The sequence below is a fragment of the Natator depressus genome, chromosome 1, assembly GCF_965152275.1.
Source record: "Natator depressus isolate rNatDep1 chromosome 1, rNatDep2.hap1, whole genome shotgun sequence".
NCBI lineage: Eukaryota > Metazoa > Chordata > Testudines > Cheloniidae > Natator > Natator depressus.
Window position 1 is genome coordinate 163,758,794 of NC_134234.1, and position 27,774 is coordinate 163,786,567.

At 42.3% G+C, this 27,774-nt stretch overlaps 1 protein-coding gene across 1 annotated transcript in view; it reads right to left on the reverse strand.

Moving 5' to 3' along the window:
• The window catches only part of HUNK (hormonally up-regulated Neu-associated kinase), an 88,172-nt gene that overhangs the window by 8,260 nt on the left and 52,138 nt on the right, over window positions 1-27,774 (reverse strand). The window contains exons 6-8 of the mRNA XM_074970776.1: window positions 14,184-14,319; window positions 8,093-8,261; window positions 5,772-5,855 (exon numbers count right to left, since the gene is read on the reverse strand). Of these exons, the coding sequence (XP_074826877.1) occupies window positions 5,772-5,855; window positions 8,093-8,261; window positions 14,184-14,319 (389 nt within the window). The remainder of the gene's footprint in view (window positions 1-5,771; window positions 5,856-8,092; window positions 8,262-14,183; window positions 14,320-27,774) is intronic.

Consider the following 27,774-nt stretch of genomic DNA (forward strand, 5'->3'; position numbering starts at 1 on the left):
CAAGTCTTTTTTTAAACAAATGCTTCAGAGCTCTTTCCCCCATTAAGTCTTTACGTATACATTTTGATAGATAAAATATTAACTAAAAGGAGCCCATCTTAAGATTTCATTATAAAAAAAAATCAATGGTACCAGCTGAGCACTCATTTCATTGCCATCCCTACAGTAACAAATCAGTACACACGTAATAGAGGAAAACCAGTTCGGATGAAGAAACAGACATTTGTTATAATAACCCCTAGAAGATTTGAAACTAACAACTTTAAGACCAACACATTAGGAAAATAGGTGGGCAAAGTCCATTTTAATCATTCCCATGGCTCAGGTACTTCATTGTTGCCATCCATGGACCAAGAAAAGGAGCTCTCAGATTTTTCCCCATGCTTGCTGCTCTTTGAACTTTGGAAGGTTAAATCCTCCTGAGGAAGGGCATCAGAGACTCACAGAAGAACAGCACTCTTTAGGCTTTATGACCTATTACAAAGCTGTAAAGGAGGAATTTTTAGGGCTGGCAAAGAGATCTTTCTTAGAATCTAAAGCATCTCTGAAAATCTCTACTGAGCAACAAAACCTCTTTCACACAGACTGTGGATTATGTGCAAACGATCAGATTAACTCCTACATGGATAATGCATTGCATGTGGTTTTAGCTGCACATCTCTCATTCGGTCTATTCTGTCAATTCTTTGAAGCAGATACCTGGCCTTCTTGCATATCTGCAAAATACCATGCACACACATGGCACTATATAAATAATAGATCATAAAAATAAAAAGTCAATGGGAGTTGTGCAGTTAATTCCCTGCACATCATGTTGAATAGTTACATGAGGCTCTGCAGCTATGATGCCAAGCCCAGCAGAAATTGGGGTTCTTTCAGAAGCATTTTTTTAAAGGTACTTGGGATGAGAGGACCAGATGGTGAAATATCAACACAAAAAGGCCATCAAGACTCTCAACAGCTATTTGGTATTTTGAGGGAAGGATTTGCATTGTGGTTGATACAGCCTCAGCGAGAACATTTCAATACGGCAATTATTTTTAGTCTAGTGGTACAACAGACAGAGCTAAACCAGAACTCTGCCCTACTCTGAAACACGTTCCAAGTGACCCTGACATTATATTACGTTCATGCTGCTGTAACATTTTCATGGAGCAGTAGCACAGCTGTCTTGTACAGACTCAAGTACCCATGTGAAAAGGAAATCCACGTATCCTGTGTTATCAGCGAGTTACTTCATCCTGGATACATGCTGGAAATGGTCTTTTAATTATTTTTAAAATTTATTAGGACTATTTCCTCTAAAAAGAAAAAAAAACCTGAGTCCCAAGGTGCCAAATGCCATTATATTTTGAAAAGGAAAGGAAGATTTTCTTTAGAGGAGCTATAAATGTTCAGCTTCAACATACTGTATACATCCAGCTCACACAATGAAAGAGCTGTACCAGTAAGCTATACTTGGGAATATTTGGCATTACCTCATTCTATGCTATTTCCTGTCCTGACCTCAACCCCAAAATCTACCCTAATCCCAGCAATAGATTTAAAAGGAAGATAACTGGTGTTTATATTGTCTTTGTCTGTTGTTATGATAGGACCACAGCACTAGCTCTCTGTGCTAGAATTCCTTCAGCTCCCTCCAAACCTGAATCTGACTCCGGCAGCTACTTTGCATGGGGAGCATCACACCCAATCCAGCCTCCAGGGATCCCGTACATGGGGCACTACTTTAGCACTACTGTTCCCAATCCCCCGAGTCCTCTCAACACCCCTTCTTGCTTGCCTACACACCTCTGCTAAATATAAATCGAAACAAGCCTTTAAAATACCCTATGTGGGTAGGGAACCTGTATCTCGGAGCTCTTTGCACCCCAGTTCACAGCTGTCTTAGCGACACCCCTGCAGAGCTTGCTGCTAACTTCCCCCTCCAGTGAGCCCTATGGGAAAGGGGACTTGCCATGCTAACAGCTACAGCCCTATTACAATACTTCCTCACTAGCAATATGGGGCACTACGAGCCACAACCACTATGGTCACAGTCACTTACATTTGCATTTTTTACATTGCTGCTAACATGATGTGGAAGAATTTCAGCCAGGTGCTGCAGAACCTTAGGAGACGTCTGCATGGCATCTCCATGGCAACACAGCTACATCATTTATCTAGGGACTAGTCTCCCATGTTTCTCTTTGGAGCTGAAAGGCAGACTGAGAGGGATGCTCATACTTGCAGCAGTGGTGGAAGAACACAGTCAAATTGGGAGATCCCAAATAGCCTAATAAAGGTTAGTTTGTAAGTAAACCTTTCCTTCTTGAGAGAATAAGGGGATGGACCCTGGAAATTTCCCAAAGAATCTGAAAAGACACCCAAAGGATGTCTCCATCACAAAGCATTTGTTAAGAGTCCCTATAGAAACAGGTTTAGTTATAGGCTAGAGATTATTTTTAGGTAGGTTACTTCTGAAGCATTTCTTTTTCTGTTTCAGTGTGCTAACAGTTCATCTTCTGTTTCAGAATTTTATTATTTATTTATATTGCTGCCCAAATGCCCCAGTCAGGATTGGGCCCTAGTATGCTAGGCACTGTACAAACACATAGAAAGTCTACCCAAGATTTTACAAGCTAACTTCAGTTTGTATAATCTGTCGTCTTGTACGTACCAAGGCCCTGCTCCTGCAGGATTTGAAGTTTATGGGATTACTCATGTGCTCAAAAGTAAACACGTACAGACATTTTTGCAGGCTTAGGCCCTTAGACAGTAATTTTTATGTTACAACTAAGCATATATTTGATATGTCTTTTTCCCTCATTATAAGACAGATTTTAATATTTATAAGGTACAGTAATTTAAGAAGGGAGAGAAGAAGGCTTCCATGTCCACCTTCAAAACATGTTGCAACAATATCATCGGGTTTGCCCACAAACAAAAGCTGTACTGTTTCAACTATCAAGGTACTGTAAATGCGATACAGCCCACCTAGTGTGGACACAGCTATAGTGTTATAAAGGTGTATATAGTTACTCCTGTGTGGGAAGGTGAAGAAGCTATATCAGTATAACTGCATCCACACTACTTGCTGTACCAGTATAGCTATTCCAGTAAAAAAAAAAAAAACAATCACCTAACCAAAATAGTGATACTGATATACATAAAACTTTGTCTCCAGACCAGGCTTCAGAGGGAATAAGCAGCGACCCCTTAGCCATGAGAATGTATACTGCCAAAATAGGCAATTGTGGTAGCACTGTCATTCGTTCTTAATTTTTCGTATAGACGTCATACATCAATTCTCTGGTGGCAATTGGCTTTTAGGGCTGCAGAAGCAAATGCACTTCCATTTTAAAAATAACACCAAAACAATCTGTGTGTTTCTATCGTTGCACTATTTGCCAAATAAGTTTTCTTTCACTTGTATTGTATAAGAACATACAACTTGTATTTCTACACATTACTATACATACACATATACACAATACACACATGTAAACAATAAGCTAACAGCTAAATTCACATCTCAGAAACACATAAGTGGCTCCCAGTGATTGTACTGGGAACCTATGTGTATACAGAGAAGAATTTGGCTCTAAAGAGCCCTCAGGCACATCTTGAAATATATTTGCTCAATCTATCCACAGCTGATATGTTTTAAATAAAGTATGTGCTCTTTATATAAATAAAATGCAGCACGTGCTTTGCCCTGATACTTCCATCTGGCTTGCAGTTCAACTTGTCTATTAAATTGGTAAATGCATTTTTAAAAAAAAACAAACAAAACAAGACACAATATAAATGTGCCCATGTAATTTTGGGCTTGGAAACCATTTTTAATAATATAGTGACCACCACCATCATAACTGTGAAAAGCAGCCTTAGAAAGAGGTGATCTTTTGGGAATACTGTAATTTATCATATGGTTGTTAGACGAAACCTGCACAATGCTTGCACCACTGTAATTCCTCCCTTCGGCAAAGAAAGGAAAGGAAAAGGAAATCCTAAAATCAAAGGGCCCCGATATCTGGAGTGGATTCCTTTAAAACCCAGGCAAAAAGGATAGAGACAGGCAACACAAAAGGCAACACCCTCTATCTAATGAATGAACGGTATCTTTGTAATCACTGAGAGGGAACCATTGACTGTAGGCACTCCTCATCAGTCAGCGTCCTAATTTACATGACCCATGTCTTCTGTCTCCAGACAGAACAGTACTAGCAGATTGCAGAACACAATAAAACCAGAGTGGCTTTTACCAATAGTGTTTTTTTACACTCCTAGGTCCCAACACAAGGATGAAGCACAGTTCTTGAGGGCAGAGAACATTTGTACAGTGCCTAGTACAATGACGTGACTAGGAATTCTAGGCACTACAGTAATACAAACAATAAATAATCATCAAAGCCACTGGTGTGCAATGATAGGCCCAGACAGGCATTTCTTACACAGAGCTCTCACTGAAGTTTGGATAGTAAGACTGGGCATATAACAGGCCAGCAGTGTTCCTGTGAAACAAGGACTGACCTGAGGGGCGGGCGATTTGGGCAGCCAACATCCAGGAGTGCCAAATCCCCATTTGTTGTCTTGTTCCTTTTGCTTGCATTTGTTTTGTGGGGAGGTGGGTGTGCAGAATGAAGTGATGAACACCACAGTTTTCTACCCCGGACCACAAAACACCTCGGGCCAGCCCTGCCTGAAACACTTCTCCTCAATGTTAATAAACATTGATGCAAAACCAAATATGTTCTGGGCTTGGGATGACATTTTTTGGCTTTTGCTTGACTAAAATGGCAAGTTTTCTAGTTTTTTTTTATCAAGTCTCGAAAAAATTGAAAAAAAAAAATCTTCACCAAAATTTTTCATTGGGAAAAATACCCATTTTTCAAACAGCTCTGCTCACAGCCTATCAATGAACCTGGGCTGAACACTGTCTAATTTTTGAGTTACATTGCTCAAATGCAGTGAAGGCTGTGACCGTGGGCAAGTTACTTAAGTTCTTGGTTCTTTGGTTTCCTATTTGTACAATGGGGATGATAATACTCCTTCTACCTCCCAGAGAGCTCTATTCTTCCTCAGAGAGATACATGCAACACTGATTGCCTTCAATCATGCAACACCAGTTGCCTTCAATGGGAGCTACTTGTATCTTGGAGTGGGAGACTAGCCCTCATAAATATTGTGAGGCTTAATTTATAAATTCTTGTGAAGTGCTTGGAGAGAATCAGCTAGAAGATGTTGTAGAGGAGCTACGGTGGTTTTTTTATATCCCTAAGAAAATTTCACACAGCCCCATGCAGCCTGTATTACAGCAGAACATATCTGAGGAGAAACACAATAGCTTTAGTGATTAGCAGTTATTATGAACTCATCAGTGATGGGAGTGTTCTCAAAGTCAAATTGTGGGGTTCAGAATACCTAGATGGACAAATGGAATTTGCTGTCTAGAACATTCGCATCTCTAACTTCTATTCTTCACTGTCACTGAGATTCACATTTAGGCTTACATGTTGGGGGTATTATTCTGATCCTTCTGTCCATTTGTTCTGTGCAAGCAGATCAGTCACTTCTTTTTTAAAGAAGATGCCCAAACCTCCCTGGCAATTCTTTTGAAATGAGTCGTTTGGTAACTTTCTCTCTTGTAAGCAAGTTTCCCTATTTCTCTGGGCTTGGAATTATTTCTGTTTTCCCCCCAGGGCCAGAAACCCATCAACTGTATTCACAATCAGTGGGAAATTCTTAAATTCAGTCCGGTATCAAAGTATCATTATAAAAGGCTCTACCTCATAGGCATCTTGGTTCACCTTGTATTTTTCTATCTGGTATAGCTGGTTCCTATAGCAAACGTTGTCATGGACATCTGACTTCTGTTGAAGAGGGGAAAAAATAATGTGAGATAATTTGAATCAACAAAACTGATAAACTACAACCTGCTGGGCCAAATTCACTGTGGCTTTCAACGGAGTTGCACCGGCTTATGGCAATGATGGATTTGACCCATTATATTTAAATATCATTCTTGCTCATCTGCAAATGGCCAGCGAGACATCATTATTAAAACATCTGAATGGTCTTTCTAATATAACTATGCTCTGAGGAGGAGTGAAGAATCCATGGCCATTCATCAGACAAGGAATCCCTCTGAGATAAAACAGAAACTAATAAGTTGAAAGGAAAAACCCATAAAACCCTGCCCCCTTATAAGCAGCCTTGTAGATGCTTACAGCTTCCTCACTATTTACATCTCAGACCCAGCTCGTGCCTCGCTATGCACAGATGCCAAGGGAGGACAGAGTACGAGGTGCCTCAGCCCCTTGCATGCCCCATACACTTGTACAGGGGCCACCCATTATGTCGCTAGAGAGCACGAAACTACCCGTACTGGCAGTGCTAGGCTCCCTTAAGCAGGCAAGGAGGGGTAAGCTGAGGTGAGGTGGGGGCAGGATGATGGCTCCCCCCCTCCTTAGCCAGCATAAAAGAGTGCACAGACTGTACTCGTTCAAAGAAGAGTGTTAGGATGGCTACTCCAGTGCATGCTTCCCCACTGTTATGGGCTCAAATCACAATTATGTGGACTACAGAGTTTTGCATTGTTTTGATGTGAAAACAGGAGAAATTTGCTGGTTTCAATGGCCCTTTGCTTTGAATCCAAACCTCAAAGTCAAACATGGGAAGGGGGGCAATGCAATGGAGAGGTAGAAGTGACCCTAAGGAGAAACTGCAGAACTGGAATTAATTTGCAAACTGGACACCATCAAATTAGGCCTGAATAAAGACTGGGAGTGGATGGGTCACTATAAAAACTAATTTTTCCCCCTGCTGATACCCACACCTTCTTGTCAACTGTTTGAAATGGGCCACCTTGATTACATTGAACTCATTAGCACTACAAAAGTGATTTTTCCTCCCTTCTTGTCAACTGTTGAGAATAGCCCACTTCCACCTTAATTGAATTGGCTCGTTAGCACTGACCCCCCACTTGGTAAGGCAACTCCCATCTTTTCATATGCTGTGTATTTATACCTCTCTACTGTATTTTCCACTCCATGCATCTGATGAAGTGGGTTTTAGCCCACGAAAGCTTCTGCCCAAATAAATTTGTTAGTCTCTAAGGTGCCAAAAGGACTCCTCGTTGTTTTTGCTGATACAGACTAACATGGCTACCATTCTGAAACCTAAGGAGACTGACACCAAAGAACAAAGAAAAGTGTTTGCAAGAACCCTTACAAAGTGAAACTGCCAAATTTCACATAACCCTAGTCATAATCTATGTGAGGGAGACCCTGGGGCTGCAACTGCACTGTCAGTCTCTTAAGTCACTTATTGCTCTTCTCATCCCCAGAGTAGACATCTGTTGATGCCAATGGGAGGTTTGTGCAGAAACTGAATGCAGAATATGCAATAACAATCTTCACTGCAAGAAACATGCAATGCAAATTGGACAGCAGGATTTTTGACCCAAGGTCATATGCAAGAGCTATTTGGTATTAATGCTTTGTGCCATGGGCCAAGAGGGTCAAAAACTAATCAACAAACTCTACATACATATTATTTTTAAGTACCACTTTTATCTTAAAGTTTTCACTTCACAACAAACACACACATTTTAATGGCTATTCCACTGTCCCACCTCTCCTGCCAAGAATCACATTACATTAACGAATGTTTCTTAATAACAGAATAATTGTATCTGAAGAGCATAAACCCGACACAACTCTAGGACAAAAATAAAGCCTTACATGGCAAGGATTTTGTTTCTGTAAGCCAAAAGCCTTCCCAGGAGCCTCTTTGTCCAATGCCTACATCTGAAAACCATGTACATACAATCTACAAGCAATTACTTCCCATGCATGGGAATTCTGATCTGAAATAATGTTATCTATTTACCAGCATTATCTCCCTTTCACAACTAATGTTATATGAACAGTGAATCTCAAGGGGCTACACTTCACTAAGTTAAAGACTCAGAATCAAATGTCAGTGCGTGGGAAAATTTTTGTATATTACAGCACTCTTTTTATATTTATTATATTGTTATTATTATTATTATTATTATTATTGTTGTTGTTGTCATCTTCAAGAATCAATATCAAGCAATACTTACTCTCAGGCCTGTCAAATAGCGCTCTAGTTTCTTATTAAGTAGAAAGTAGATGGCAAGAGTGTTGCTTGCCCTATTAGAGAGGACAGTGTTGATCACATCGCTGTTCTTGTAGCCCAGCTTTTCAGTCATATGGAGCAGCACACTTTGGCTGAGGTCTTCTAGGTGAATTCTACACAAAGAGAGACCGAACAAATTATTCTTACAACCCTCCAGATGAGACATTAGAATGCTTGTTAGCAATGAGGACACCTGCAGAGTATGCACTAGAGATCTGAAGGCCATTATATAGCTAAGTAATGTAAACATGACTAGCCTTATGTTCTTGTGAAGGTAGCTCTAGTTCAAAAAGCAGCCAAAAATTATTTTAGCGACAAAGAATACCTTCTGATACTTTAACTCAGCATACGCTCTGTACTCAGGGATTTTGGATACAGTTTTCTATGTGGCTTTCAGCCCTACCACCCTACACTGTGTTCCATTCAGATCTAACAAACTAAAAAAGGTCAAGGCTAGTTATTACTTGGATGGTAGATTGCCAAGGAACAGCTACAGTATGCGCTGTGGGAAGTGACATTGATCATTAAATAGATGGCATTCTTCCCTCTGAGTCAATCGTGAACCAATGGCCCAGCATGGTGTTAAGAGGCACTGCAGTGCTGCAGATGCCACAGTCTGATTAACACATAAAACTCAAGGTCTTGACCACTGTAGTCATTAAACATCCCATGGCTCCTTTTGGAGGAGAAGAGCTAAAATCCAACTCAGCTAGTTACGTTCTGCTTACCTATATGTTTCTGTTCTTTTCATTAGATATGGTACTTCTTCATCTGCAATCGTTAACTGTTGCTTGGGTGTTTCTCCTTGCATTAAGTAGCTAGCTAGAGTGTTTCATCCCACAGATCGGTATATTTCAACAGTAGGTGAAGTGAGCTATATGTAACATTTCTATAGCAGTTTGTTAAATCTGTAGAAGTGCTTTGAGGTGGAAGGCACTCTATAAAGCTAAGTTATACATAAAATATGTGTGTGTTTGCGCACGCTCTCAATAATGGACTTATCTGAGTTGAGGAATGGAGAGCAATAGCCTTGTGCAGTTATAACAGTGCCTTTAACAGTACATTGGAAGGTCAAATTTCCCAAAGAGCTCATTTAGGCTTCTAAATGAATTGGCCAGACTTCCAGGTGTGCCCAGCACCCAGTAGCTCCCATTATTTTCAAAAATAATTGTTTTTAAAAAAAGCTATTCCTTGTTCCAATAGCTATTTTAGCCACTTATTTAGGTGCCTTACTAAGGACTGCTGGGTGCTGAGCTTTTTAAAAAAATCTGACCTCTACTTTTAATAGGTTCATCATTTCCCATCTCACCCCCTGCACTGGTATTTTTAATGTCTGTTACATTCAGCTGTTACTGCACGTGAGATGGGGTTGGCCATAGCAGAACTCTAAATAATATTCAAAATCAAGTCTGGTAAATCTTGACTAGCAAATGTTTACTTTTGTTCAACGTGCTTATTAAAATTCATTTTGTACTTAGGGACTGCTTTTAGGATTTTTTTTAAAGAAGTTACTAGGCAAACTGTATCTGCTGCTGTATGGTAAGTAAGTCTGTCTTCAGATAGCAAAAAGAACCCAGGCAATTGTTGCTGGAAGTAGTCTGTAAAATGTAAAGTGTTTTTTGTCTTCAGAGAATTTCTTTAATAAACGCAAGCTTATAAAAAGCCAGGCAGAATTATTTTATGAGAAATCTCCTGCATCTCAGTTTTACATCCTCCCCCATCCACTCCTTCTACCAACTCCCTATCTAAGGAGCATTTAGTGATGCTCATAAAAGGGCAGAAGGGGTACCCGTGAGTACAATACATTGCTTTTTGTTAGTTCAATAAAAATAGTGGTTGGGATGAGAGTGGAGATTTCTTGGTGATTAAGTGGTGGATAAGAACTACGATATATTTCCTGCTCACACACTCTGGCATACATCCAGAGAAACTTTTTCAAAGTTGAATTTAATTGTGTTACTCCAAATTTACACCAATTTAAATGAAAGCAAAATACGGCCCTAAATATTTACAATCAAGAGGATTTTTCTTATCACACTATTGTATAGCAACTTGTAGGTAGGTGAAGTTTGGGACTTAAGCTAGCTAAAAACAAAAAAGCACTATAGCCCCAAAACTGAAAGGCAATAATCTACATGACTTTAATCTTATGGAACTCCACTGACTTCAGCACAAAATGTGGGTCAAAATACACAGGGGTCTAATTTTCTGATTTTCCAGAGATGCGAGTGATGAGAAAAACTGATTTTGTACATACAGTAGAACCTCAGAGTTACAAACACCTCGGGAATGGAGGTTGTTCGTAACTCTGAAATGTTTGTAACGCTGAACAAAACATTATGGTTGTTCTTTCAAAAGTTTTCAACTGAGCATTGACTTAATACAGCTTTGAAACTTTCCTATGAAGAATTAAAATGCTGCTTTCCCTTTTTTTTTTTTAAAGCAGTTTACGTTTAACTCAGTACTGTTCTGTATTTGCTTTTTTTTTTTTTTTTGGTCTCTGCTGCTGCCTGATTGCGCACTTCAGGTTCCAAATGAGGTGTGTGGTTGACTGGTTAGTTTGTAACTTTGAGGTTTTACTGTAATATTTATTGTAAGAGTGATTTTTCTAAAAAAGGGATATCCTTTTAAACTAGACTATGTACAATACTTCCCTTCCCAGCTAGTTCCTTTGCCTTCAAGACAGAATGATTAGTGGGCACTTGAGAAATAAAGGACATTGCACTGCTCTTTTCTTTAACATTTTAGACTCTAGCTTCCTTTACAAGTCACCTAAATAATTATACATACAATCAGTTACACTTGTGAGCAAACTCAGAAAGAACACTTCCAATACAATCTGACAAAGTGCAACTCAAGTGCATGCCAGGGATTTAAAAATATATATCAATATAAAAGTGCATCTTGCATGTGCAAATGGAAAAGAGTTTGAAATCAAATGTATTCCAAGCCGCCCTTGTGTTGTGTTTAGTGGAGATAAGACTAGGAGTGAGAGTATTAAGTTACCCACACAGCTCTCAGTTACAGTTACATTTGCTTAACAGATGCCATGTTTAGTAGATTGATTAGACTCATTATGACAGTGATTTAATTAGCATAATGACTCATTCAGTTTACACTTATTTTCCCTTTTTTAACACAAAATGTTCATATATACCATACTTTAGTACAGTCCAATGCACCAAGATTCCTCAGATCTGCTGTGTGTGTTTTGTGTTAGCTCAATTAGATTTGGTATTGGGACAAGAATGCTGAGACAATGACTCATCTCATTCTCTACCACATCCCTTGTAAACCAACCACTCTTATATTCCTTCTTTATAGTCCATCCATGAATGTAGCCAATCACGTTTCCCTGCACCACAACTCTGTGTTCCCCTGTATGCCAGCCTAACGATTCATTGTTTCACCAGCCTAACGATTCATTGTTTCACCAAATCTCTCTTATGAACTTCCATTCCAGAATAAAAGCCCTCAGTTCTCACTCAAGTTTGATCCTCCCATTTTCTGAGAACTAGAAGCTGCTATTCTCTATGTGACTCTAGGCTTGCAATCCCTGGGCATAAATAAGCCCACAGCTGGTGCTGAATTGCGTTTTACACAAAAGCTATTGCATTTTGACTAGTGGCTACATCCACAAAGGGGATTTAGACTCGTGATTGCAACACCTAATGTTTAGACGCCCTGCCACATAAAAGAATCCATAGGTCTGAGGTAAGTACCCAGGCTTCCAGTACAATGCATGCGAAGAGTTAGGCACCTAAGAATGGTATTCACAAAAGTCACCACGCTGAGCTGCTTAAGCAAGCCAGTAGGAAATGCTGAGAAGAAGGGTGTATGCCAGCCTAACGATTCATTGTTTCACCAGCCTAACGATTCATTGTTTCACCAAATCTCTCTTATGAACTTCCATTCCAGAATAAAAGCCCTCAGTTCTCACTCAAGTTTGATCCTCCCATTTTCTGAGAACTAGAAGCTGCTATTCTCTATGTGACTCTAGGCTTGCAATCCCTGGGCATAAATAAGCCCACAGCTGGTGCTGAATTGCGTTTTACACAAAAGCTATTGCATTTTGACTAGTGGCTACATCCACAAAGGGGATTTAGACTCGTGATTGCAACACCTAATGTTTAGACGCCCTGCCACATAAAAGAATCCATAGGTCTGAGGTAAGTACCCAGGCTTCCAGTACAATGCATGCGAAGAGTTAGGCACCTAAGAATGGTATTCACAAAAGTCACCACGCTGAGCTGCTTAAGCAAGCCAGTAGGAAATGCTGAGAAGAAGGGTGTGGCCAAGCCGCTCAAAATCAGATAGGTGCCTAACTGTAGGCTGGTGGGATCTGCCTGTCTCCACTCAGGATTCTCCCCATGATCCCTCTCCTGGAATTAGGCACCTAAACCAAAACCAGATCTGCTCTTTTCCACAAAAATAAGGAGGAGCCCCCTTATAGCCTTCACCCAGAATGTCAGAGAGCCAGATTCAAATCTTCCCCTCTGCCTGATCTGGAACGAAGGCCTGAGCTACACTTGGGCGGGGGGGGGGGGGGGGGGGGGAAGAATCGATCTAAGTTACACAACTCCAGTTATGTGAATAACATAGCTGAAGTCGACATACTTAGATCTACTCACCACGGTGTCTTCACTGCGCTGAGTTGACAGCTCATGCTCCCCCGTTGACTCCGCCTGCGCCTCTCGCTCCAGTGGAGTACCGGAGTCGACGGGAGAGCACTCGGCGGTCGATTTATCGCATCTAGACTAGACACGATAAATCGACCCCCCACTGGATCGATCGCTGCCCGTTGATCCTGCAGGTAATGTAGACAAGCCCAAAGACTTGAACCAGATTCTCACTGCTCTGGGAGGCAGGGGGAAGGGGCACAGCTAACCACTTAGCTACAGAGTCATTCTCAGTCTGTGCCTGGCCCAATGAATGTTTAAGTATATTGTACAAAAACTGAACAGCTTAAGCAAGAGAGAGCCCCACCAGGGAGTGGGGAGACCTGGGTTCAAATGCCCATTCCATATCAGGCAGAGCAGGGATGTGAATCTAGACCTCCCACACCCTAGGTGAACACATAAACCACTGAGCTATAAGGCACAAGGCAAAGGGGAGGGGAGGCGGGACACACACTACCCACTCCTCCTCTGATTGAATGCTTTGTGTGGGGCTCAATCCGACAGACAGCCTTTGGAAACACCTACTGCATCAGGCAGTATGTATTAGGTGAGAGCTAGACACCAAGCAACTCAGCAGTGTCAGGACGTAGCTGGCACTGCACATGTCCACTGGCCGAAACTTAGGTGCCATAGGAATTTAGGTGCCAACAGTGTAAGCAGAAGGGGTTTGAGGATGTAAATTTTGGACTTAGGTGCGTAAAGTGACATTTAAGCACCTAAATCCCTTGGTGGATCAAGCCCTAAGTGTACCAAAAATAGCACTCTTTTTTTCCTGGCTGCATATGCATTTTGCCATGCGATCTGTCATCCACCTGACCCTGGTCATATGTCTCTGTGTCTGTTGAGGTGTTCAAGATTAATACTCATCTAAGCAAGTTCATCTAACTCTGATCCTCGCCATAACAGTTACCATAATAATGTTGTATTTATCACACAGAATCTGAGCTGGAGTTTTAGAAAGGCAGTAACTTCCAGTGACATAGTAATATCACTCCAACGGCAAACAAAGGGGTGCCAAGACTGATGTACAGTGGGCTTCCCCCATCAATTCTGAGAAGATCGAGGAGTCAACTAAGTATGTGGTCTTGATCCTGGGTCACCATGCAGCACTATGGCATCTCTCTGCTAGTTTAAGGAAGTAATTTTGACTTTTGCACTAAGAACTCCCTCAAAACTGATACCATCTCCTATTTATTTCAGGCCCAGTCCTGAAATAAGCATAAGCAGTCCGTACTCATGTATGTAATCCCAGTGAGTTCAATGGGACTTTGTTATGTGAGTAAGGGTATACAGGATCAAGCCTCTAATGGTTTAATGTGTTCTCACATTTGCGAAGTATTGTATTAATTACAATACCTGTTTGGATACGTGACATTATGCGATGCTTTCCCAGGGTAATTCTCATTAAGCCAACGATTTGCTAAAGCTTGCTGGATGTTTGGTCTCTTTGCAGGATCTGGCTCTAGCAGAGATTGTAGAAAGTTTATGGCCGCTGTGAAGATATTAAGAAAAGACAACAGCTGTGTCATATGCTTTACAACTTAACTTAGCAACTGAGTTACTATGGTAAGTAACCTTACCAAAAATATACTATCAAGCAACGGTTTCCTTTATGATATGCTCTAATGTCACTGAGAAAATTATCAGCTAAGGAGTTAATCTATATGTAAAATAAATAATGTTTTATAGAATCATAAATGAGAAGAGGGAAAATTATCTGTGTGTGCTCTGAAGGTAACCTTCATGCTTCCAGGAAAAAAACCCAGCACGGTGAGAGGCATTTGTTCCAAATTATCCCCAGACCCTGACTCTGGTCAGATAATACTATTCTAGTCAGGAGGATCATAACATGCACCAGATCTGATTTTACATTTTAAAAAAAGGAAAAAATCTTTGATACAAATCTAATCTAGAGACTACCCTGTGCAACATATTTCAATAGCAAATTGTGTGGGACAAACAGTAAGAGAAATCATCTGGAATTTTACCTGTCTAGAGGTTCGGCCCAATATTAAACATGAGAGATGAGAGAACGTAGCCCCAGTTCAGTAAAACACTTTAGCACATACTTAAGTCCTATTTACTTCAATGGCACCTAAACACATTCTTAAGTGCTTTCCTGAATCAGGCCCTTAGCATTACAATCATTTCTTCATTATTTAAATGTTCCCTCGGCAACAACATAAGGGTTTCTTCCTTATACATCCCTTCAAAAATTCAGCAGAAGTATAAAGTTAGAGGCCCAAGGTGCAATCTGAAAAAGGAACTGCATGCCTCTGGAGCGGGGCTGAGCAGCCTCAACTCCCACTAACCTCCAATCAGCACCAGTGCTCAGTATCACACAGCATCAGGCCCAGGGGACCAAATTAGTTTCTCAGTTAAAATGGTGCATCCATACTGAAATCAATGATAGGACACGCTGACCCCAATTAAAATAGAGCAGCAAACTTAGTGGTCTCATTTCTATTTTCAGATATGAACCCCTGTATTTCCATTGACTGCAACAGAGTTGCAAAGGAGTATCTAAGGGCAGAAGTGGGCCTATGTGACTCCATTCCTTTCAAAGTTTTCCATAAAATAATCTCAAAGTGTTTTACAAACATTCGTTGACATCATGCCTTTAAGGTTCTTAGTTACAAGGAGAGAGAAAATGACTGGCCCAAGGCCACACAGGAAGCTGGAAACTTATCTCCATTTTGACTAGTCCTATATTTTAATCTCCAAACCATCATGACTAAAACCTGCCTTCTGCTGGTGCAATCTTAAGGAATTTAATATGCTCTCTACAATTCTTCATGGAACAGACACAGAACCCTAATGTTGGAGAAGTTTGGGGTTTTTTAAGATTTTGTACATGAGATCACCCAAATGCTTGCAGTCAGCCTCACATACGCAGAAATTAGACACATCATACACACCACAGAAGCCACCAAATATAATAATGTGGCTAGCACACATGGGCTACATACTAAGGAAAAAATAGTCAGCCAAGCTGCAAAAGAATTCTGGATGAATTCCATAGCAAACACCAAAAAAATGTACTCTCTTCTAGTTTATAGACCATTAATGTTGGGTCAGTGGATACCACCCAATTGTTTTATGCCATTTTTGTCTTTTACAACTGAATCCATCTTTGCACTAGAGTAGCAATGGCATATCCTCTTCACCATTGTCTCAAATGCTCTACATGGACTGCCATTTACACAGTAATCAATGGGCATCTCAGGGGCCAGAAACACAAATGATAGGCTTCGTTATTTCCGTACCCTCCCTTGTGTTTGGAGAGCAGCATGTTTGCTCTCTAGGCCGGGATGTAACCATTTGAAAAGGGCAAAAATGTTAACTAAAGATAAAGTGTACTTGCCTTTAAAAGGCTCAGGAAGTCACCATGAAGCCTGAAGCCTGAAGCCTGAAAAATGTTAACTAAAGATAAAGTGTACTTGCCTTTAAAAGGCTCAGGAAGTCACCATGAAGCCATGAAGCCTGGTCTATGTTGGGTCAGGAAGAGGAAGTGTGTGCCTATGTTCTAAAGCAGATCAGTGGACAATGTATGACTGAAGTGTGAATTTTCTGTCATATTTTTATGCATGGCAGTGACTTTCTTGACTTAGTATTGCTACCCAGGGGGTGCAGGAAGTTAAGATGCTCCTGGGCCATTGCAGGAGACATGAGGCATTTGGGATGATAGGAATGGCTCATTCAGCGCTGACTAGAACCAACCCATATCAAGGAAGGATCCAGAAAGACAACAGGAACCCCAGCTACTAAACAACTGACACTTAACAGTGGGAAACTTCAGCAGATGGAACATGTGAACTCAGCAACGCTCCCCAGGAGGAGGACAATGGACCAAAAGGTGTCAGATGTCTGCGTTAAGAGATGAGCTCACAGAGACACAGGAAGCTCTTGCCTGGGACTGAGAATGGACAAAGACAGAGAAAAGAAACCCTGATGGTTCCTATAGCAGGATGGCTCAAGGGAGCCTGGGTGTGGGCTCCTGTCTTAACCTTTGCTTCTCTGCCAGCTAAGGACTTCCCAGTGCTGCATTCCAGTTGACTGATAAACCCTAGTCTGTTTTGAAAAGACTGCCTGGTGTCACCGCAAATACTTGCAGAGGTGCACTGATCCCTGAAGAGGGTGCAACCCTCTCTGAATAGGAATCTTTCCCAGTTGGACTTGCTGGACAGAGCTCACAGTGAGAAGCAGGAGTGCTGGAGCCCAATGGTTAAGTCTCAGGCCTGGTCTACACTGTGGGGGGATCGATCTAAGTTACATAACTTCAGCTACTTAAATAACGTAGCTGAAGTCGATGTACTTAGATCTACTCACCGCGGTGTCTTCACTGCGGTGAGTCGACAGCTGACGCTCCCCCATCGACTCCGCCTCCGCTTCCGCTTCTCGCTCCGGTGGAGAACCGGAGTCGATGGGAGAGCACTCGGCAGTCCATTTATCGCGTCTAGACTAGACACAATAAATCGACTCCTACCAGATTGATTGCTGCCCGTCAATCCCGCGGGTAATGTAGACAAGCCCTTAGAGGCATTGAGGCCATGTGGTCTAGCACGTTGAATGGGGGAATGTTTAAAAGCTGGGCCACAGCACAAATCCTGTAGATTTGTGACACAAGGAAGGGAGAGATTTGTATTATATAAGTCAGGAGGAGGTTCTGTAGGTGCTGAGCCCTACCAACTTGAGGAGCCTCTGTGTTCAACATCCTACAGAAACCAAATATCTCCTGGACAGGGCCCTGAGAGACTATCCAATTTAGACAGGCCTACTGTCAAGAAGTTTACATTTGGCAGACAGAGAGAATTACGATTATGCAGTTAGCAGGTCACCTAAGCATGAACCAAATTTTTGTAGAGTTATTTCTATCTTCATAAATCATTAATTACCATGGGCTATTTTAGCTTAAATCTCTCCTGACTTTTCTGTATTTTCATACAGCAATAATATTGCAGTAACAGCAGGGAAAGATTGGAAATCTGTCCATAAATCTTTTGGAATTTGATGTTATAGCTGTTCCATGAGCGTCCTGCAAGCCCCATGTCACGTTTCTTAGATAAAGAATTCTCTATTGTCAAGAACAACAAATCCATTGTTCTTCTGTTTTGGCTTATGACTTTCCATTTTCCCATTTCCCCAATTATAAAATGCACCTCCCAACAGATTCTGAACACAGTTACAACAACAGTGCACAATGCTTATTGAAAGTGTTATGTAAATAAACTCAGTCTCCAAATGAGTTCAATTCCCTATACAAGCTCCCTTTTCCTCCAGCAAATGACTGACTAAGTGGATGAGACTTCTGCCATACTATAAAGATCAAAAGATTCAGGCTGAATGAAATGAATTCCAGAGCCAAGAACCCTCCACTGAGATTGCTCTGCATCTAGTATCTAGAAAAAGTACCTCAGCTGATCTTAAGTGTTGTGATGGCACAGATGGAGAGAGGCAGTTTCTCAGTTAGCCAGGATCCAAACCCTACAGGCATAAGTAGGGCCCTACCAAATTCACAGCCATGTAAAATGCATCATGGACCGTGAAACCTGGTCTCTTTGCATAAATCTGATTTTTTGTGTGTGCTTTTACCCTATACTATACAGATTTCATGGGGGAGCCCAGCGTTTCTCAAACTGGGGGTCCTGACCCAAAAGGGAGTTGCAGGAGGGTCACACGGTTATTTTAGGGGGATTGCGGCATTGCCACCGTTACTTCTGCACTGCCTTCAGAGCAGGGTGGCCAGAGAGCGGCGGCTGCTGACTGAGGGCCCAGCTCTGCAGGCAGCAGCACAGAAGCAAAGGTGGCAATACCCTACCAGGCCATTCTTACTTCTGTGCAGCTGCTGTGGCAGCGGCTCTGCCTTCAGAGCTGGGCTCCCAGGCAGCAGCTGCCGCTCTCCAGCTGCCTAGCTCTGAAGGCAGTGCCGCCGCCAGCAGAAGTAAGGGTAGCAGTAATGCAACCCCTCCACATAACCTTGTGACACCCCCCCACACCCACACACACTAACTCCTTTTTGGGTCGAGACCTCTACAATTACAACACCATGAAATTTGAGATTTAAATAGCTGAAATCATGAAATTTACGATTTTTAAAATCCTATGACCGTGAAATTGTCTAAAATGGAACGTGAATTTGGTAGGGCCCTAGGCATAAGACCTAACACCATGAATTGTTCGGAAAAGCAAACATGAAGCCAACAGATCAATCTTTGGAGGTGGAGCATGTTACATATGAAGTCAGATGCAAATAAAACTGTTATATCATTCCCTTGGTCCAACTCATTCCCTTGGTCCATGCTGAACAAAGTCGCTGAGCTAACAAAGGTATAACTGAATTATCCAGCCAACAGTTGTCTATATACACAAAGCTGGGGCTTCATCTATGAAATCAAGGATGGTGCTAATCTGGTTAGCCAATCACCTTACACTTGGCAGAATTTTCTTTCTGTGGTATAATTTTGGGATGTTTGTTCTCTCTACAGTTTCAAGACCAACATCACTGGAAATTTAGTTTCTCTTTAAATTTCATTCTGAGACCAAGCTCAGTTTTAAAAAGTTGTAAAACGAGTTTTATTAATAGGAATACAAACATTCTTCTGTGTTGACACTGAGAAGCCACATTCCTTGCAGTGGTCAGAAACAATTTGGTTTCTATTGTTTTTAGAGAATGCCGAATGTGAATGTCTGCCTGGTGAAATTATGCATAGAGTTGCTGTCTGTACTACTGACCACACGAAACAAGCTAAGGCAATTTCATACCACTGAGCCATAAGTTAGACCCAATTTTTAAAACCCCTTAAAACTGTATTAGCAATAGAGGTCATTACATGATGCAACTCATTTATGGAATTTTAACTGTCAGTTGCTCAGCCGTCATAAATGCTAACACCTCATTTTCTGCTTCACAGAGTTTGCTTAATGGCGCGTACGCTTACACACCCTGGAGATACTGTCTGATAGGCTTTACAAACAATCGTTGGGATGCAGTGATTAAAAGGTAAAATATCAGTGAATTTATGGACTATCAGCTGTGAAAAACTTAGAATTCTGTAACATAAATAAGTTGTAATAAGCAGAGAGAGGGAAAATAAAAGAAAATGAGATTAAACTTGAATGCTCTGCAGCCGTGGTTCCCAAACTATTTAGTACTGCAGTTTACTTACAGATATTTTAAAACTTGGTGGCTTCCCACAACCAAATACCTGTGTTTTTTAACCAACTCAGGACACTAGATTCAAGAGAGACACTACAGCCTGGACAGTTTGGGGACTTTATTCAACCACATACAGTTTGTTTAATGATATAATCAAATCTAATCCATGTTTTTAAAACTATAATTAAAAATATGGATTTTGGGTGTGTTTGGTCATAGTGCAAGATTTTAGTGAGAAGATTGGGTCTGTTTCAAGCTGCACAGTTGCATGATGTTTGGTTGACTCTCTGATGGCACCAGACATAAGTCATTTTTCAAATTTAAATTATTTCTGTGTTTAATTTTCACAGAAATCATTGCTGAAAGCTCAGACTCACCGAGTATGTTTACACTGCATTTAAACACCCACGGCTGGCCTGTGTCAGCTGAGTTGGGCTTGCGCAGCTCAAGTTGCGGGACTGTAAAAATTGAGGTGAGACGTTCAAGCTCTGGGACCCTCCCCCTTGTGGGGTCCCAGAACTTGGGCTCCAGACTGAGCCCAAATGTCTACACCACAATTTTAAAGCCCTGTAGCCCAAGCCCTGTGAGCCTGAGTCAGCTGACATGAGACAGGGTGTTTAATTGCAGTGTAGACGCACCCACAGAGATAAAAGGAAGTAGCACTTTTATAGCTTCTACTGAGTTTTTCATGCTCTCCTTTAACAGAATCCTTTGCTCTGTTAGATTTGAAAATGTGGTCTTCAGTGTGTGATCAGTTGTCCATTCCAAGAGATTTTCTTGAGCTCAGAAGCTTGAGGTTGGAATGGAGTCAACTGTTACTGAGAATGGAGTTTGAATCCAGTTGGTATCTGGAGATTCATGTTCAACTCCAGAAAAATATTAATCAAAAACGGAACACAATCCAGACACAATTTAATATCTGGTCTAAGAGGTTTTCATCACTTTCACTCTGTTCTTTTTAAAAGTCTGATAACACTGGAAACATCTTGGTAACTCCCTTTTAAATGTGGCATCTCCAAAGACAAAGCTTCAAGAATCCCCTGATTTTCTCTAGTATATTTTCTCAAATATATCTAGTATACTTGTATTCCTTCCTTGAAGTATTAGATTCAGTATATTCAATATGCCAGATATGCCCTCCAGGTAAACTAACATAGTCATGTCCATATTTATACATGTAATCTGCAAGGTCTGTTTTCCTAAGGAGGAAAATTCTGATTTTGTCACACAATTCAAGGATACATTGTAACATTTTCCCATGTGACAACCACCTAACTTCAGTGTAAAACCGAAGCTAAGTGTGGGCAGAGCTCTTTGTTTCAATATTCTGTGTGAAGCAATGTGTTCACTGCCCAGGATTTTATAAGTAGGGCCCTACCAAATTCATGGTCCATTTTGGTCAATTTCATGGCCACAGGATTTAAAAAATCATAAATTTCATGATTTCAGCTATTTAAATCTGAAATTTCATGGTGTAATTGTAGAGGTCCTGACCCAAAAAGGAGTTGTGGAGAGGGTGGTCATAAGGTTATTGTAGGGGGAGTTGTGCTATTACTACTCTTACTTCTGCGCTGCTGCTGGCGGCAGCGCTGCCTTCAGAGCTGAGCATCTGGAGAGCGGTGGCTGCTGGTCGGGTGCCAGCAGCAGCAGCGTAGAAGTAAGGGTGGCCTGGTATGGTATTGCCACCCTCACTTCTGTGCTGCTGCTGGCAGGGTGCTGCCTTCAGAGCTGGGCACTCGGCCAACAGCCGCCGCTCTCCAGCCACCCAGCGCTGAAGGCAGCGCAGAAGTAAGGGTGGCAATACTGTGACCGCCCTAAAATAATCTTATGACCCCCCCTGCAACTTCCTTTTGGGTCAGGATCCCCAATTTGAGGAACGCTGGTCTCCTCCCGTGAAATCTGTATAGCATAAGGTAAAAGCACACAAAAGACCAGATTTCACGGGAGGAGACCAGATTTCACAGTCCGTGATGTGTTTTTCATGGCCGTGAATTTAGTGGGGCCCTGCTTATAAGATTAACGATTTAAACATTGAGGGCCTCATGTACTTCAGGTTGCAACTTCTTTGAGCCAAAGTTTGGTGATGAATCATGCAGTGTGTCCAAATTGCTGCTTGTGTCACGTTCTTTACTTATGCTTCAAGCCCACTGTTCTTTCCAGTCATGGCTGCTGCCCCATCAGTGCATAGCCCCCCACACACAGACCAGTTGAGACCTTCATCTATGATGAATTAATTGAGGATTTTGAACATTTCTTCACCAGTTGTTCAGATTGGGATTTCTTTGAGGAAGAGAATTTCTTCAATACTGTACCTGCTTTGACAAATTTTCACATAACACTGAAGCTGAGCCTGAAGCTTGGCTATGTCTGCAGATTCATCAAGCTGCAATGCAAAATATTAACTCTTCTTTAACTTGTTCTATCAACTGGTCCTGGACATTCTCTGCAAGAGCATCAGTGGGTCGATGGATGGTATTATTTGGCATAGGAATGGTTTGCAGTGTCATGGCTGCATGTTCCCCAATCATAATTCTACACGTGTCTATTGCTGCTGGAAATCCATGGGACTTGCCAGTAGTGTGTGCTTGTTTGCATTTCGCAATTCACGTGGCCACACCAAAAGATGATTCTACGGCTTTCTGAGGAACAGTTGCTTCTTTAGACATTACTTTTTTTTTGGGCCACTTTAATTCTTCTGGTTTCTGAAGGAAAAAATCACAGCTCTTGTTTACATATTCTGGGTGTTTGGTTTCTAAATGTCTCTAGTTTCCCAGGCCTTGCACTCTTAGTTACAAACACTTGAAAACAAATGACACGCTGTGGCTGTGGATTTTCCACAGTAATAGCAAGACATAAAAATCCAAACATAATGTAACTTGTCATATTATCTACTTTGCTTCCTTTTCTGTTTAACTTTATGAAAATCATCTTCCTCTTCAGCCCAACGATTGTTACATATAGGCTGAGCATTTGGCAAAAATCATTCCATTATAAAGACGAGATGCACCTGTCTCTACCTCAGCCCCCTTACCCCATGTGCTAGGGCTGATGCTGCTGGCCTCTCTTTGTCCTCCGCTCCAACTGTAGGCTTTCAGCTGAGAGACTTCCAGCTGACTGACTCCTCCAGCAGGAAGTCTCTCTGCAGAAGGCTCCCTGCAGGAAAGAAGGGCACAGCGGGTGTGTCTATGCTACAGCTGGGACAGAGTCTCCCAGCCCAGGCAGACAGACTTGTGCTAACTTCGCTCCAGATAGCATGCTAAAAATAGTGATGCAGATGTTGCAGCATGGGCAGTTGCTCAGGTTTGCCACCTGAATCCAAGCCCACCTGATCACCTGATCGGGTGCTCGCCCAAGATGCCACCAATGCCACAACATCTACACTGCTATTTTTAATGTGCTAGCTTGAGTTTCCGCGAGCCTGTCTACCCAGGCTGCAAGGCTTGCTCCCAACTGTATTGTAGATATACACGGAGAGACTCCCAGGCCTGATAGCAGCATCAGCATAAGAAGCAGAACCCTTAGTTAAACCACAGGTGATTTTTAAGGCAAGTTTAATAGTCTCTTAACTAGAAAACAAAAAATGGGTGTAGCAATTCTATTTTTCTCCCAAACACTCATGGGATCCTCATGAATCCTTTGTGGCTCTCCAAGGGAAGTATGGCTCACAGTTTAGAAAGCACTGTGTTGATGAACATCCTTTTGGAAGTATTCCTATAGTCGTCACTTCATCTCTCTATTCCCAAACGAAAGTATCTGAGATACAGAAGAAGTAAAGAGAGAAGCCAAGAGTCTCTGTGAGGTTGCCGTCAAGCTCTTTACCAATGGAAATATTGTTCATCTAAAACCAATACCAGGATGGCTCTGTTGTCTAAGAGGCCGAATGAAAAAAGGATTCCTAGAAGGAAGATTGAACACCAACTTCAAATTCTGGCCCATTGTTGCCATATAGTTGCTTTGGGTGCTCATGGTCACTGAAAATTTTAATTTTTAGATAGATGATTTGTTATCTTTTGCAGATTAAAGTGGCTGCTTGTTTGATGTAACTGACTTTCTATTCACGAAATTATATGTTGACACAACATATACTGCACAGTTAAAGACAATCTTCTGCAAATAATTTCTCCTCAGACCTCTACATGCATCAGAAAAATACTCAAACCGTTCGTTACATGGCTAAAGAAAAAAGGCTGTCTCCCTAAAGAGTTAACAAATTCAACAATTTGCCAAGCAGAGGAGCAGAACAGCTGTTGTCTACTGACCCACAGCCTAATAGTGGCAAGAAAAATGTCATCTTAAATCACGGTTTGCCAAATCAGTGAATGTGCAGGTCCCCTGCCTTAAATCAAAAACTGAGGCATACCTTTATGGGTAAAGGTAAAGGGTAGGGTAAAGGCTAACAGATTTAAGTCTGTTCCATTAATCTTCTATCTCTGAAAGCTCAAAGTAACTACTGTAACTCCCACTGGATAAATGAAATGTTACTTTCACTGTAGAGACTCATGTCAGATAGCTACAAATTACACAAAGATGCAATTTTTGGAAGAATTCTGATCCTTACAATGAAAACGAATAATGGACAAAGCCCACTGGTCCAAGTACACCAGAAAATACCCAGTAAGAAACAGACCTGCATTGGCAGAGGCCTCTCTGAATCCCGGCTTTGTATGATTTTAGCTCCACATCCTGGTCCCACTGAGGTCAATAAGAGCTTTTGTCATTGACTTCAAGAGGATCAAGATTTGGGATCTCATCCAGTACAGCATAAAGCAGTTATTATAAACTTACTCATAATCCAAGTACTCAGTGGAGCTTTAGAAAGTGGACTAGGATATAAAAATGTCAATTTAATGCAACAGAATCCTACCAGGAAGACTCTGGAATGGAAATAGCAAACACTCTAATTGTATCAGATAGATACTGAGACTTGCAGCATCCCAGCTCACTCATAAAACACTAGCACATGAATCTTGGGAAGAAGAGGAGGGCCACACACAGGTGCGGGATGAACAAGGAGCAATGCTGACAGACTCCAAAGGGAGCCTTCTTTAATTCTCCTCAGTCAGAAGACAGAGGCTGGGATTCAGGGCCTGGAAAGCATGGATGGAAGGGATTTAATAGTAAACAACGGTAATAATACAGTATTTACCACTTCTACAAACTTGCAATAACTAGGGGGATTCTCGGGCACACAGAAATCTCCATAGGAGCAAAACACTTTTACAGTGAGTTTCTATAGTGAATGGGAAGTAAATGCTGTAAATGTAGTGCTTCCATGCAGACCCTATCTATGCCAATGGAGGGATTCTCCTAAGGGTGAAGGTGTCCACCTCCTCGAGAGGTGTGGATTTTTCACACACCCGAATGATGTAGTTATACTGACCTAATTTCCTAATGTAGACCAGGCCTAAGTGAAATTCACCTAAATATCTTCACCTATACACGTCTGATTGTGAACACGAAAAGTTCCAACCAACTGCACGTTATGAAGGAACAAGTACGATTACATTTGAAAAAGCAAAACGCATTCATACATTACACACGTTCATAGATTCCAGGCCAGAAGGGAACATTATGATCATCTAGTCTGGCCCCTGTATAACACAGGCCACTGAATTTTACCCAGTGATTCCTAAATGCAACAAATCATCTAAAATAATGGCTCAGTGATCGTGGGCACCTTCTACTGTGAGGAAGGGAACCAGTGGAAAATCCACACCTTACTTGTGCTTCCAACATGCTCTCTATCTGCATTCCTAATCCACCCTTGAATGTAGGACCTAGCTGCTCCACCTCTGCAACTGCCAACATGCCTTCTCTCCCCAACTCTACACAGATAACTGCAAAAGGAGCACCCACTCAACATGTCCCTAGATCAGGGCAGACTTTTTGGCCTGAGGGCCACATCGGGGTTCCAAAACTGTATGGAGGGCTGGGTAGGGAAGGCTGTGCCTCCCCAAATAGCCTGGCCCCTGCCCCCGACTGCCCCCCTCAGAACCCCGCACCCATCCAATCCCCACCCCCCGTTCCTTGGCCCCTGACCGCCCCCTCCCAGGACGCCCTGCCCCTAACCGCCCCACCGGGACCCCACCCCTTATCCAACCCCCCCGACTGCCCCGACTCCTATCCACACCCCCACCCCCTTATAGGCTCCCCGAGACTCCCACGCCTATCCAACCCACCCTGCTCCCTGACTGCCCTCCCAAACCTCTGCCCCATGCAACCCCCCTGCTCCCTGTCCCCCCCGACTTCTATCCACACCCCCGCCCTGACAGCCCCCACCCCCGGCATTCCCATGCCTATCCTACCCCCCTCCCCCCGTTCCCCATCCCCTGACTGCCCCCACCCCCAGAACCTCCGTCCCATCCAACCGCCCCCTGCGGGCTGTCCCCTGACTGCCCCTCTGGGACCCACTGCCCCTTATCCAACCCCCCCCACCCCACCTCCTTACCATGCCGCTCAGAGCAGCATGTCTGGCAGCCGTATCGCCCGGCCAGAGCCAGCCACGCCACCGCACTGCCCGGCAGGAGGCTGCGGGGGAAGGGGGACAGCAGGGGAGGGGCCGGGGGCTCCCCAGCTGGGAGCTCAGGGGCTGGGCAGGATGGTCCCGCGGGCCAGATGTGGCCCGTGGGCCGTAGTTTGCCCACCTCTGCCCTAGCTGGTATGCTGCTAATCTGTGGGAGGCAGTCCTTGCTTATAGCCCTCCCCGCTGTTCACCATTTTCCTGTCCCCTTCACCATTTTCTACCTTCATAGTCCCTCCAATGATCTGCACAGATTCAATAGTCCCCCTCCCAGCTGCAGCATCAGACCCACTTCCTGATCAGCAACCGATCCCCAATCAGGATTCTCCAACTGCATATCCTTACACTCTACCCACTACCCATCACCCAGCAACAATCCAGTACTACTCCCCCTCGGTACCATCACCCACTTCTCCCTAGTTAGTGTCTTGACTATCCTAACTCCCACACACAGAGTGCTGATCCTCCAATTTACAACTCAACGCTCCCAATCCCCACCACAACATTCCCATGCTGAGTGCTGGTGAAGGTTCAGCAAGTCCCTCTGTCCTCCAACCTGTCCCTCAACTAGCAAAGGTGGGCAGTACCTAATAAAAATATATAAAATGATGACTGATACAAAGAAGCAGGTTGGGAGCATCTGTTCTTCATCTCTGATATCTCAAGAACAAGGGGACATTCAATGAAATTAAAAGGCTGCAAACTCAGAGCTGATCAAATGAAATATTTTTTCCCACCATGCATATTTTGAATGTGGAACTCATTGTCACAGGAGGTTGAAAAAATTAAAATTCTGTCTCAAAATACATGTGTTTGGAGAATAAGAGGAAAGACCAAATTCTGTCCAGGCAAATAAAACCTAAGGAAAAAGCAGGGTTTTTGACACACGCTGACACAATTTGTATTGAAGGTTAGCAATGATACTGTTGCAAATGGCAAGGATCTACTGTGGGAACAAATATTTTATTATGATTATTAATAATAATAACAACTAATAATTTTGTAATCTAACTCATTTGAATCATTTGAAATGAAAAATAGACCAAACACACCAGAAAAAGCAGAGCAACTCCACAAATTCCTCTCCACAATATTGCAGCATGCTCATACCTCAGATTCACTGCAACATTGTCCCTCTCTACCTTGTGTTCAAAAAGCAAAGCACTATGTTATTGTGGGACATGCAGATCTTTCTTTAACTATAATGAAAAAAATACCTACATTCTTTCACAGTTAACATGTTATGCTAGTGCAAAATCTTGAAATCCACA